The sequence below is a fragment of the Myotis yumanensis genome, unplaced genomic scaffold (assembly GCF_028538775.1).
Source record: "Myotis yumanensis isolate MYYU_CA2020_CCGP unplaced genomic scaffold, mMyoYum1.0.hap1 SCAF_5, whole genome shotgun sequence".
NCBI classification, from domain to species: Eukaryota; Metazoa; Chordata; class Mammalia; order Chiroptera; family Vespertilionidae; genus Myotis; species Myotis yumanensis.
In genome coordinates this window covers 102,550,518-102,562,153 of record NW_027223756.1, presented here as the reverse complement: position 1 = coordinate 102,562,153, position 11,636 = coordinate 102,550,518, and the positions used below count along the sequence as shown (strand labels likewise).

General features: G+C 54.2%; 1 protein-coding gene across 3 annotated transcripts in view; it reads left to right on the top strand.

Moving 5' to 3' along the window:
* Positions 1 to 4,492: 4,492 nt before the first annotated feature.
* Positions 4,493 to 11,636, top strand: part of TBC1D9B (TBC1 domain family member 9B) — a 50,764-nt gene continuing 43,620 nt past the window's right edge. For 2 of the 3 annotated variants that reach the window (XM_070416780.1, XM_070416779.1), the window contains exons 1-2: positions 4,496 to 4,697; positions 7,517 to 7,627. In XM_070416780.1, coding sequence (XP_070272881.1) covers positions 4,580 to 4,697; positions 7,517 to 7,627 — 229 coding nt within the window. In that variant the 5' untranslated portion in view covers positions 4,496 to 4,579. Of the gene's footprint in view, positions 4,698 to 7,516; positions 7,628 to 11,636 lie in introns of all 3 variants that reach the window. The other variant, XM_070416781.1, reaches the window with a different exon arrangement.

Genomic DNA, 11,636 nt, shown 5'->3' with positions numbered 1-11,636 from the left:
CTTTGCCGCACGGAATCCTGTTGGTGGTAACCGGTCAAGTGAGGAGTCTTACAGAAACCCCAGCCAACACTGGCTTAAGCAAAAGGAGCTGCAGTGAGGGGCTCACAGGAGCTAAATGCCAGGGGACTGTTTGTTTCAGCGGCGTGGCCTGACAGGAGAGGGGCTGCGTGGGCCAGAGGGAGGCCTGGCCGCTCAGTCCTCAGGCTGCCACTGAGCCAGGGCCTGACCCCATTATCCCAGCATCTACACGGCTTGGAACTCACTCCGCACGTCGAAGAGGGAACGTCCACCATTTCACTGAGAAGCGCGAAGTGGCGGCCAACATTTCAGAAATTCCGGTCATTTTAAGCACACGGATGGGAGTGGAGGGGTCACCTATGAGTCCTTAGTGTCAGACCCACTGGGTAAGGGTAGGAACACCTACATAGAAGTGGTTGTTAGGAAACAACCATTTTCCTGAATTTAATAGCTGGATTGGGAACTTTATAAAAAGGAAATTTCATGTAATATTTTGTTCCTAACAAGATCAATTCAAATAAGTACGGCTACCACGGACCTCCTGCTGGGCGTCAACCTGTGAGCCAGGAGGTCACAGTTCGATTCTGGGTCAGGGGTCAGGGGTCAGGGCACAGGCAGGAAACGGGCAGACCTGGGGCAGCACCCCTCCCCGGAGCCCTTCCAGGGGCAGGGGCGGAGGTAAGTGCTTAGAACACCAAGGCCAAAGGGAAGAAAGAGAACTGATGTGGACACACAAGTTTAAAATAATGTCCACAAAAGATACACCTGGCCCCACCGTCCCTCCCTATCCTTGTGTCCTCAGGGCAGCTGAGCCTCTGAGCACCAGCGCAGGCAGGGAGGGTGGAGGGAGCACAGACTGGGAAGCAGGCTGCCCAGACCACAGATAATCTTCCAGAAACCCCAAGGCCAACACGTCCGCTTGGTCCCCACTCTGCATCTGTAACCGCCAGTCAAGCGAGGAGGACACAGCAGCACACGCACACCTCGAACACATGTCGCCATTTCTAAAAATCTGCACCCATCCATACTTCTCTGAAAACACTTGCTATTTTAAAACATGCTTTAACTGAGAAGGGCAACCCAATTTAAAATGGACAAAGGCCCTGGCCGGTTTGACTCAGTGATTAGAGCATCAGCCCAGTTGCAGGTCCCATCCCCAGCCTCAGTTGGAGCATATGTGGGAGGCAACCAATCAATGTGTCTCTCTTACATCAATGTTTCTCTCTCCCCGCCCCCTCTAAAAATAAACGGGGAAAATATCCTCGGGTGAGGATTCAAACATAATAACAAAATAAAATAAAATGGGCAAAGGATGTGAATAGATATTTCCCCAAAGAAGAAACACAAATGACCATCAAGTACACGAAAAAATTCTCCAGCCCGGCCAGTGTGGCTCAGTGGCTGAGCGTCAGCCTATGAGCCAGGAGATCATGGTTCGATTCCGGTCAGGGCACGTGCCTGGGTTTCGGGTTTGATCCCCATTTTGGGGTATGCAGGAGGCAGGCGATCAATGATTCTCTCCCATCATTGATGTTTCTATCTCTCTCTCTCTCCATCTCCTTTCCTCTCTCTGGAATCAATAAAAACATGTTATTAAAAAAACAAAGATGCTCCATATCATAAGTCATTAGAGAACGGCAAACCCAAACCACATGAGATGCCACTTCAGACACACTAGGATGGCTATAATAACTATAGGCAATAACAAATGCTGAGGAGATAGAGAAACTGCAACCCTCACTCATCTCTGGTGCCGATGGGAAATGGTGTGGCTGCTTTGAAGGACAGTTTGATGGTTCCTCAAAAAGATAAACATGGCCCTAACCAGTTTGGCTCAGTGGATAGAGCGTCGGCCTGCGGACTGAAAGGTCCCAAGTTCGATTCTGGTCAAGGGCATTTACCTGGGTTGCGGGCACATCCCCAGTAGGAGATGTGCAGGAGGCAGCTGATCGATGTTTCTCTCTCATCGATGTTTCTAACTCTCTATCTCTCTCCCTTCCTCTCTGTAAAAAATCAATAAAATATATTAAAAAAAAAAAAAAAACTTGTACACAGCTGTTCATAGCATGGTCGTTCACTGTGGCCACAAAGGGGAAACGACACAACTGTCCAACTGATGAACAGGTCAGCAATGTGGCCTGTCCACACAAGGGGCTGGGATTCAGCCATAAAGCAGAATGAAGCACTGGCATGCTATTGCCTGCATGAACCTTGAACAGGTTATAGCGGGGTCCTCAAACTTTTTAAACAGGGGGCCAGTTCACTGTCCCTCAGACCGTTGGCGGGCCGGACTATAGTTTAAAAAAAAACTATGAACAAATTCCTATGCACACAGCGGCGGCAAAAACACCCAGCGGGCCGGATGAATGTTTTCGGCGGGCCACATGTGGCCCACGGGCCGTAATTTGAGGACCCCTGGGTTATAGTAACTAAAAGAATTCAGACACAAAGGCCACATATTATGTGGTTTTATTTACATGAAATGTCCAGAGTGAGCAAATCTATAGGGATAGAAATGGGTTAGTGTTACCAGGAGTGGAGGGAAGTGGGGAGGGGGAGTGACTGTTAATGGCTAAGAGGTTTCTCTTTTGAAGTAATAAAAATGTTCTGGATTAGATAATGGTGATGGTTGTACAACTTTGTGAATATACTAATAGTCACTGAGTTGTGCGATTTAAGAGGGTGAGTTTTAATGGGATGTGAATTATCTATACCAGGGGTCCTCAAACTACGGCCCGCAGGCCACATGCAAATACAAATATTGTATTTGTTCCCATTTAGTTTTTTTACTTCAAAATAAGATATGTGCAGTGTGCATAGGAATTTGTTCATAGGTTTTTTTTTAAACTATAGTCCGGCCCTCCAATGGTCTGAGGGACAGTGAACTGGCCCCCTGTTTAAAAAGTTTGAGGACCCCTGATCTATACTAATAAAAGGGTAATATGCTAATTAGACCAGAGATCTTCCGGACGTCCTTCCAGACATCCTTCTGGATAAAGCCATGGTGATGGGGGCCGAGGCAGAGGTTGTTAGGGGCAATCAGGCAGGCAGAGGCAATTAGGGGTGATCAGGCAGACAAGCAGGTAAGCGGTTAGGAGCCAGTGGTCCCAGGTTGTGAGAGAGTGCAGGCTGGACTGAGGGACAAATTTCATGCACCGGGCCTCTAGTATCTTATAAAGAAGAGTTCTCAAAAGGCGGTCTCCAGGTCAGCAGCATCAACATCATTAGAACTTGTTAGAAATATAAATACTCTAGGTGGGGCCCAGCAATCCGCGTTTGACAAGCACTGCAGGTGATTCCGATACAACCCAGGTTTGAGAACCTCTGGAGTGAAGAAACCAAATAATCCTCACCTCCTCTCCGGGTGTTAACAAGTACCTCCAAATTCTTGAGATCACAAGGACACCTTATCAGTTTAAGCTTCCAAGGTTTAGAGAGAACCAGCCTCTACATCTGGAATGTAGATTCAGAGTCAGGCAACATTTCAGAAGACTTTTGATCGCTCTGGCCGTCAACCATGAAACCACCTGTTTATATCGACATCTACCATATTCCATTATTGAATGCCAGTGACAGAACCCCAATTGGAAAGTAACTTAAATTAAGCTTCCCAGGGTGATTCTGCCCTCCTCCCGGGCCCTGGCAGACCAGGCCAGCAGGGTGATCCTGCATCCGTTGGCCCAGGACATTCTGCATGTTGCCCCAGACGGAGTTACCAGCTTCACTCAGGAGTCGGTGTTGGAACTGTGAGGGATGGACTCCTACAGGCCAGCACTGGAGACCCGCATCCCAGCGCCGGCTGCTGCCCGCAGGTGCCCGTGCAGAAACCTCCGCTGGCCCCAGGGCCACCCAGCCTTAGGGTCCTGCCAGCCTCGGGGCTTCCTGAAACCCTGTCCCCGGCTCCTAGAGGTCCTCTTAGTCTCAGGCCCGAGTGTCCAAATTCAGAGAATTATTATAACTGCCTAACTCTTTCCAGCTGCCCTTTGCAACGTTAGCACTCACTGGCCGCACTGCCCAATCAGCCAAAGTGTACCTCCAAACGCTCTTTCTTTACATTTCCCCCTAAACCCTCCACAGGTTTCCTGCCCTCTGCACAGCCAGTTCCTCTCTGCACAAGCAGCTCCTCCCTGCACAGCCAGTTCCTCTTGGCCTGTGTGCTCGGCCACCCTAGGCAGACCCCGTGACCAGAGGCTGGACCGTTCCTCGCGGATGAAGCTACAGCGCTGGGGCCGCAGGGGAAGGGAGGCGGACACCGCGGAGCTGAGCGAGCGGGCGTGGGGGCGGGGCCGGCGTGGGGGCGGGGCCTTTGTGGGTGGCTGGGGCGGGCGTGGGGGCGGGGCCTGCGCGGCGGGGCGGGCATGGGGCGGGGCCGAGCGGGCCGTGCTTGAGTGGGCGGGGCCTGCATGGACGGGGCCGTCTGGGAGAGCCGGCGCCGGCGTCCTGCGGTCAGGCCGCCCGCCAGGGGGCGCCGCTCGCCCCGCCCTCTCGCTGGGCCCCGGAGCGGCGGCAACGGCGGCGGCGCTTCCGCCTGGCGGGCCGGGCCGGTGCGAGTGGCCCCAAGATGTGGCTGGGCCCCGAGGAAGTGCTGGTGGCCAACGCGCTGTGGGTGACGGAACGGGCCAACCCCTTCTTCGTGCTGCAGCGGCGCCGGGGCCACGGCAGGGGCGGCGGCCTCACGGGTGAGAGGCGCGCAGCAGCCCGGCGGGAAGGGCGCGCCGGGTGGCGGGGCCGGACGACCTGCCCGGACAGGCCCGGCCTCGGCGCGTCGTCGCGGACGCGCACGTCAGCGCGCGCGGCGGCACGGGCGGCGGGGGCCGGGGTGACGGGGCGAGGGCTGCCCGCTGTGGGGAGCCGGCGAGGGGCGGAGTGAGGCCGCGGCGCGGGCGGGGCGGGAGGAGACCGAGGCGCTGCACTCGGAGGCGGGGTGGGAGCCGGTCCACCGGGAGGCTGGCGGCGGCCTCTGCCCGCGCTCGGTGCCGGCAGCTTCCCGGGGCTCCGCCAAGTGGGTGCAGCCGGATCTCCCGGCCTCTCCCCCCGCCTCAGTTTCCCCGAGGGCCAGCTCACCAAGGAACAGCCCTTTAGCGAGATCAGCGGCTCCGCGAGCTGCGAGCTGGCCTCCCCCCTCCCTCCCGCCTCCCTGCCACCTTCCCCGGTTCTTGGCGCATCGGGGCTGCAGACCAAGCCCGAGTGGCCAGTGTGCCGCGCTCGGGTGCGCTAGGCGGGGGCGCCTGTGCCGTGTGGCATCGCCGCTCCTGGGATGAGGCTGCACCGGCAGGCGCTCCTGCAGCAGGGCCTGTGGGGTCCACCTCTGCAGGTGCCCGGCCCCTGGCCCCGGGGCCTGTGCCGCTGGCCAGCGCAAAGCTCGGTCCGGCTCGGGCTCGGGCTCAGGCCGGACCAGGGCCTGGGCGCAGGGTCCCTGTCGTTGCCATGCAGGGCTGTGCGCCACCGTTGCCAGGTGTTCCTGTTGATCGTGAGAATCTTCTCTAACCTAGTCCTGCCGGGGGCAGAGGCTGCCCGCTGCTGCCAGCCTCGCCTGGGCGCCCCTCCTGATGCGGGAGAGACGGCACCATCCCCAAGAAAACTGCATTCCCTCCCGCAGCGGGAGCGGTGCTGGGCCTGCCTCCTGCCAGGATGCGCGGAGGGGGAGGTGACAGCAGCTTCTGGAGAGGCTGGCAGTGCGCACCCTTGGCAGCTCCTGCAAGCCCGCGTTGGAAATTGGGGAGCCAGTGCCCAGCGCCTTTCGTTGCCGTGAACAGTGTGTCGGATCGCCAGTGGCTCGGAACCTTGTTCTGTGCAGATGTGTCTGTGGGTGATCTCAGCCAGTGGCCGGGTCCCTCTGGGCACCCTGGCTCGCTCCCCAGAACACCATGTACTGGTCACTTGGCAAAGGCTTGGTCTGCAGCCCCAGTGGCACCTTCCCGCCCAGAGAAAGCCCTTCCTACCTCATTTACCCCTTTGTGTCCCCCAAGACAACTCCCAGGTCCCCCCAGGAAACCGCGTCTTGAACTCCCCACTCTGACTAGGTTTTGCGGGTCCTGCCATGGCCTTCCCTGAGCCATCACAGACGCCGCGGCCTCCTGAACGCGTCTGGGCAGGAAAAGAGCAAATAGAGATGTGGTTTTAGTCCAGCTGTCTTACGAGCAGCTGCCAACCGTACTCCTCGTGGAAGAGTCGATGGCCCACCCGTTATAAAGCTTCCAGGTCTTGCCAACAGTATAAGGATGAAAACAAAATTTCCAAGACCGGAAGAGAAATCCCAACAGCAATCATGAAAAAAAGTTTATAGCTTGAATATGCTGTTTTAACTGCCATTTAGAAAAGCATTTTAGGACATTCCAATAAAACCAGTGAGAAATTACAGACTCCTGACTTGGGTGTATGTGAAGAGTACCTTCTTTTGTAATTGGTAATTTTATGTATTAAAGACTGGAAGGGAAAATATGGTTAAAATGGAAAACGAAACGAAAGTGTTAAAGTTGAGTAATAAAATTGATAGAAATTATTCTGACATCAACAGGAAAATGATAACAAAATACTTTGAGATTATATCAAAAGCAGGACTTCATTAAAAGGAAAAAGTAAATTTTAAATAGGAACACTGAACAGATTTTTAGATAGCTTGATAATTCAGTTAATGAAGAGGACTGAATCAAGTTAGACCTTTCCTCTGATTTGTTAGGGAAGTAGTGACATTAACAAAGGGTATATGTGATGAGAAGGAAAACTTGAAATGCCCTAAAATGCTTCAGGGATAAGGAAAAAAACAACTAGATCCTGTTTTCCCAAATTGGATACTTCTAAAAGTTTGCATGTCCTTTTCAGTCATAACTTTCAAGGTTGCAGAGAATTTCCTTGAACTTTCCATCATAAAAATGATCCTGTGGCAGAGGAAAGTCTGTGTTATCCTCTTGTTATAGATACGGGGAAATGATGTTACAAGGTCATTGTCTTATGAAAAAAGCCATCAGAGTTCACCAGACGTGTCGGGGGTGGGGCGGAGCGGGGTGGGAATGTATCTCAAGTGATGCCTGGCAGTGAGATAAAACACGTTGGGTAATTTTCGTAGATTTTGTGGTATTATTTTTATTTTTAATTTGTAACGGTTGGACTTTGTCATTGTTTACAAAGCTGGCTGTGGTTTTCTTGGAGAGGGCATCCCAGATTGTTTCAGCTGTGGGCTTCCTAAAACCTGCATGTGGGTGCTCCGGCTCAGAGCCGTGTGGTGTGTTTGTCAGGCATCAGGGGTCTGTATAAAATAAATAATATGAATATGGGGAGAGGCTGGCTGCAGGTGCCTCTGCGTCAGGAGGACCAGCAGCAGCTTCCAGGAAGAAGTGGGCGGATTGTTTGGCAGGAATCAGACAGGAGGAAAAGGGAGTCACCTGATGGAGGAGGCGATGTGTGCTGCAGGTGCTGCTTTCTCCGGGCCCGTCCTGGCCGCCGGGCTCAGCTCTCAGCGCCACCCTCCCTCACTCTCCACCTCTCTCCCTGCTCCCAGGTCTTCTTGTGGGCACCCTGGACGTGGTATTGGACTCCAGCGCCCGCGTGGCCCCCTATCGAATCCTGCACCAGACCCAGGACTCACAGGTCTACTGGACAGTGGCGTGCGGTAGGAGAGCTGGATCGGGGGGTGCTGGGCCGGGCCTGCCCTGAGAGGGGTCGGAAGGGAGGGGACACAGCCGGGTTCCTGGGCTGGGTGTTGCCCCCTGGAGCCCAGCGCTGCCCCTCACTCAGACAGCACAGCCCAGGCCAGTGTCCTGCTTAGGAAGGCAGCTTTGCTGGTCACAGGCCTGGCAGTGCTGAGTCATCTGCGGCATGGTTGGGAATACGCACGTGCAGAGCAGCGAAAAATGTGAGTCACCCAACACAGATTCCCAGCTGAGGTGGAACAAGGCGTTCTTCTGCGTTCTTGTGTCAGCTCTCAAACTGCAAACAAGTGCCCTTTCATGGTCTAAATACCTTGTTTTTCCCATTTTTTCTTGGTGATTTGCTGTTGACAGTGGCCCCAAGCGTAGTGATGAAGTGCTGTGTGCCGTTCCCCAGGGTGAGAAGCTGTGGGGTGCCCCACGGAGCCAGTGTGCACGTTAGAGGAGCTTGCTGCGTGCCTGAGCCGCAGTGTACTGGCCAGAGTGCAGTGTTAGTGAACTCACATGCACATTTTTGAAAAAAACACATAAAGCAAAGTTATGTATTGATCAGTTGATGAAAATGTGACCAGAGGCTTCAAAGAACTTGGCTCTATAGATCTCTGGGAGCAGTCTGGTGAATTCCGAATTCTGGGAGACTGTGTGGGCGGGACTACTGCAAGGAACAAGAATCGGCTGCACTTGCCACCCTCGACAGCGATTTTCAACCGGTGTGCGGAAAGGACTTTCAAAACGTGAAATTCCTGACATTTAGTCATGGGCACTGGCCTCTTTTTCCTTAGATTGTCAAGTAACATCAAATGACAACAGCCAACACGACAATAGCCATCCAGTGTGAATGAATCTCAAAATTATACCTATTTTTTTGTCAGATCAGCAAAAGATATAACACCTTTTGGTGTGTCACCGAAGGTTTATGTGTGCCGTGAGATGCAATAGGTTGGAAATCACTGTCCTATAAGACACACACCCGCCTTCCTAAGAGTCTGGGGAAAGTCCCCTTCCAGTGGGTGCCTGGCTAGGGTCACCCGGTTAAAGGCAGTCATAGCCAGCACTCGGGGTGCTGCCTGCAGCCGGGCACTTCAGTGAACCTCCCAACATCTGCAGAAGGCGGAACTTTGGTCTTCCCTATTTTGAAGATGAGGAAACTGGCCCAGAGGGGTTGAGTAACTTGCCCAAGGTCACACGGACTGTAGTTCAAACCAGGAGTATCTGCTCATGTCCCTGTGCTGAAAGCCTCTCTGTGCTAGCAGCCACAGTGTGACCGTCCCCCAGGATAATGGCTTTCCTTGGAGGCCTGAGGAAAGATAACAAGAGTGCTCACAGCTGAACGCCAGCTTCAGGAGAGGAGGGAGGTCAGGGCTGGAGGCACAGGTTGGACAGCAGCCAGCACAACCCCTCTTACCAGGTGGGCCCTGGCCTGGGTGCCAGGCTAGGTGGTGTCTTCTTCCTCCCGGGTACCTAACAGAGGTGTCCTCCCCCTCAGTGTGAATGAGCAAAGGAAGGCTTACAAGGCTGTTTGCCCAGGGCCATCCTGGACGGCCGGTGGGAGCCCTGCTCTCCTGGTTACAGAGCCTGAGTGGTGCACTGGGGGGCTGGCTTGCCCGCAGGAGAGAAGGGCCTCCTGTGGGGTGGGGTTCCTGAGCAGGGCAGGGGAGATACTCGCTCTCAACGGGCCCTCTGTCTCAGTGTGTCCTTCCCAGGGAGCTAGTGGGGAGGGGGCCGTGGCAGTGCGAGCAGCTTCTCTGTGGGGAGAGAGGAGTGTGGCCCGGCTCTGTGGGAACCCCTTTGGTGGCAATGGGCCTAGTGCTGGGAACTCAGGCCACACAGGCTGACCTGTCCCCCCTTTTACCAGCCCCCTGGCCTCTGCCGGAGCCTCCTCCCCTCTGCCCAGGCCACACGCCCAGCCCCTGCCCTTCAGCTCTCCCAAACCAGACCTGGTCGTGCTGACACCTGCGGTGAGTCCCGGCTGCTCAGCTGGCCCTGAAGGAATCCCAGGGTTGCCTCCTGCGTTTCTGCCCTCGTCCTTCAGCTCACACTGGCTGTCAGCCAGACCGGACACTGGCAGGACCCGAAGTTCCCAACTGCACTTGTCCTGAACAGTGGGAACAGCATCCCTCTGTGTCCACTAATCTCCTCCCACTCTGATGTCACCCCCGTGGAAAACCTTCCCGGAATCCCCAGGCTCATGTACCCACTCTTCCTTCTTGCTCCTTGGGACCTGCCATGTCTCTGCACTTGCACACGGCATGCTGCTGGCTCTCCTGCTAGATCAGCAGCTCCCTGAGGACAAGGGGAAGCTCTGCAGCTGGGCAGCCTGGGTTAGAATTATGGTCTGGTCATTTCCCAGCTGTGTGACATTGGGCCCCTTAACCTCTCTGTGCCTCAGCTTCATCCTATAAAATGAAAATAAGGGTACCTATCGCCAAGGTGTTCTAAGAATTAAATGAGATAGTCCACAAAAGGTTCTGAAAACGGAAGTAGCACTGATTAATTTAATTAGCTTTTATATTTCTTTTACCAAGCATGGAGGTGGCATAGTTTGTTTACTTGCACTAAATGAAGATTCCGTTACTTTTAACTAATAATTCTTTTAAATGCACATACGTAAATATTTATTATTGACGTGCAGACAGACTCATAGAGACAATGTAGACACGTTTTCTTTGGTTTTATACTTTCAGGAACATGTGTAAAAGCAAATGATACAGTAGAGTTGCATCATGTGCAGATTTAACTTCCAAATTCAAATGTGGGTCTTGGCAAGAAGACAGAGGGAGAAATCCTTCCCCTACCAACTAGACCTTGGCCTCCATGCACCAGGGAAAGGAGGCCACAGCAAAAAATGCAAAGAAAAGTGGTAAAAAGGAATGGTGATTTATGGGTGCTCCAGTGTAATTTTGCTCGCCTGTTGTGACTCACTGTGAGTTATCTAAGCCCTAAGCCCAGGTTTAATTGTTTTCACACGGGCACCCTCACACAGGCCAATGGAGAGGGTCCTTCCTTGGAATTGCTTGTTAGGGGCTGAATTGCTGGGGTCCATGTAAAGAAACAAACAGATCAACCCCAGCCAAGTCAGCTGGGCTGTGACATGTGACAGAGCATTGAGGCGGTACCTGGAGGGGTGGGGGGACGGGGGGGACACAACTTGGGCGGGGCAGGGTGAGGGCTGAGTGTTCAGCTGGTGGAGGAAGAGTGTTTCCAGGTGGGGAAGGATGGAACGACTTGGCTCAGGCACCCAGCAACATGTCTGTGATCCACAGCAATGCTAGACTTGGGGCTTAGCCGAGGCTCCTCCACACCACGAGGTCAACTGAGCCACTTGGGCACTCATGATCCGTACACTGTCTGACCCCAGGACAGCTGAGCGGGTGGAGGGCCTTCACTCTTCTTATTCTTGTCTTCGTCCACTCAGAAAACAGTTTTTAAGTGCAGGCTCCATGCCTGGCACATGCTGGGGGCAAGGGAAGCCGGGCCACATTGGCACTTACCTCATCCTTTTGCTTCCCCTGGGGCCCCTTTCCCCAGTTCCCTGATGGGGACAGAGAGGGCAGCTGCCCCACCCTTTGGGAATGGCACTAGTCTGCCTTTCTCAGTGTTTCCATTTGGGCTGGGTCTGCGGTCTCTCCAGGGCCCCTCCCTGGAGAGGACAAGCACCATCTCCCAGGCGAGGCAGACACGTCAGGCCAACTGGAAGCTGAAGGGCTCAGATGGGTGCTCGGAGGGGGCAAGAGCAGGGCTGGGGTGTGAGCTGGAAAGGGAGGGCTGAGCATTGCAGGCAAAGGCCTGGGTGGGTGCATCTGACCTCGGAGAGACAAGGGAACTGCAGGCCTGGCCTGGCCTGCCCAGCAGGAGACTGGCCGGCTGGGCGAGGAGTCCTGCAGGAAGCTGCAGCTGCCATCTGTGGACTCCTGAGTTCTCAGGGGAGCTGCAGTCATTTATACCAAGACTATGTCTGCCGAGTCACCTATG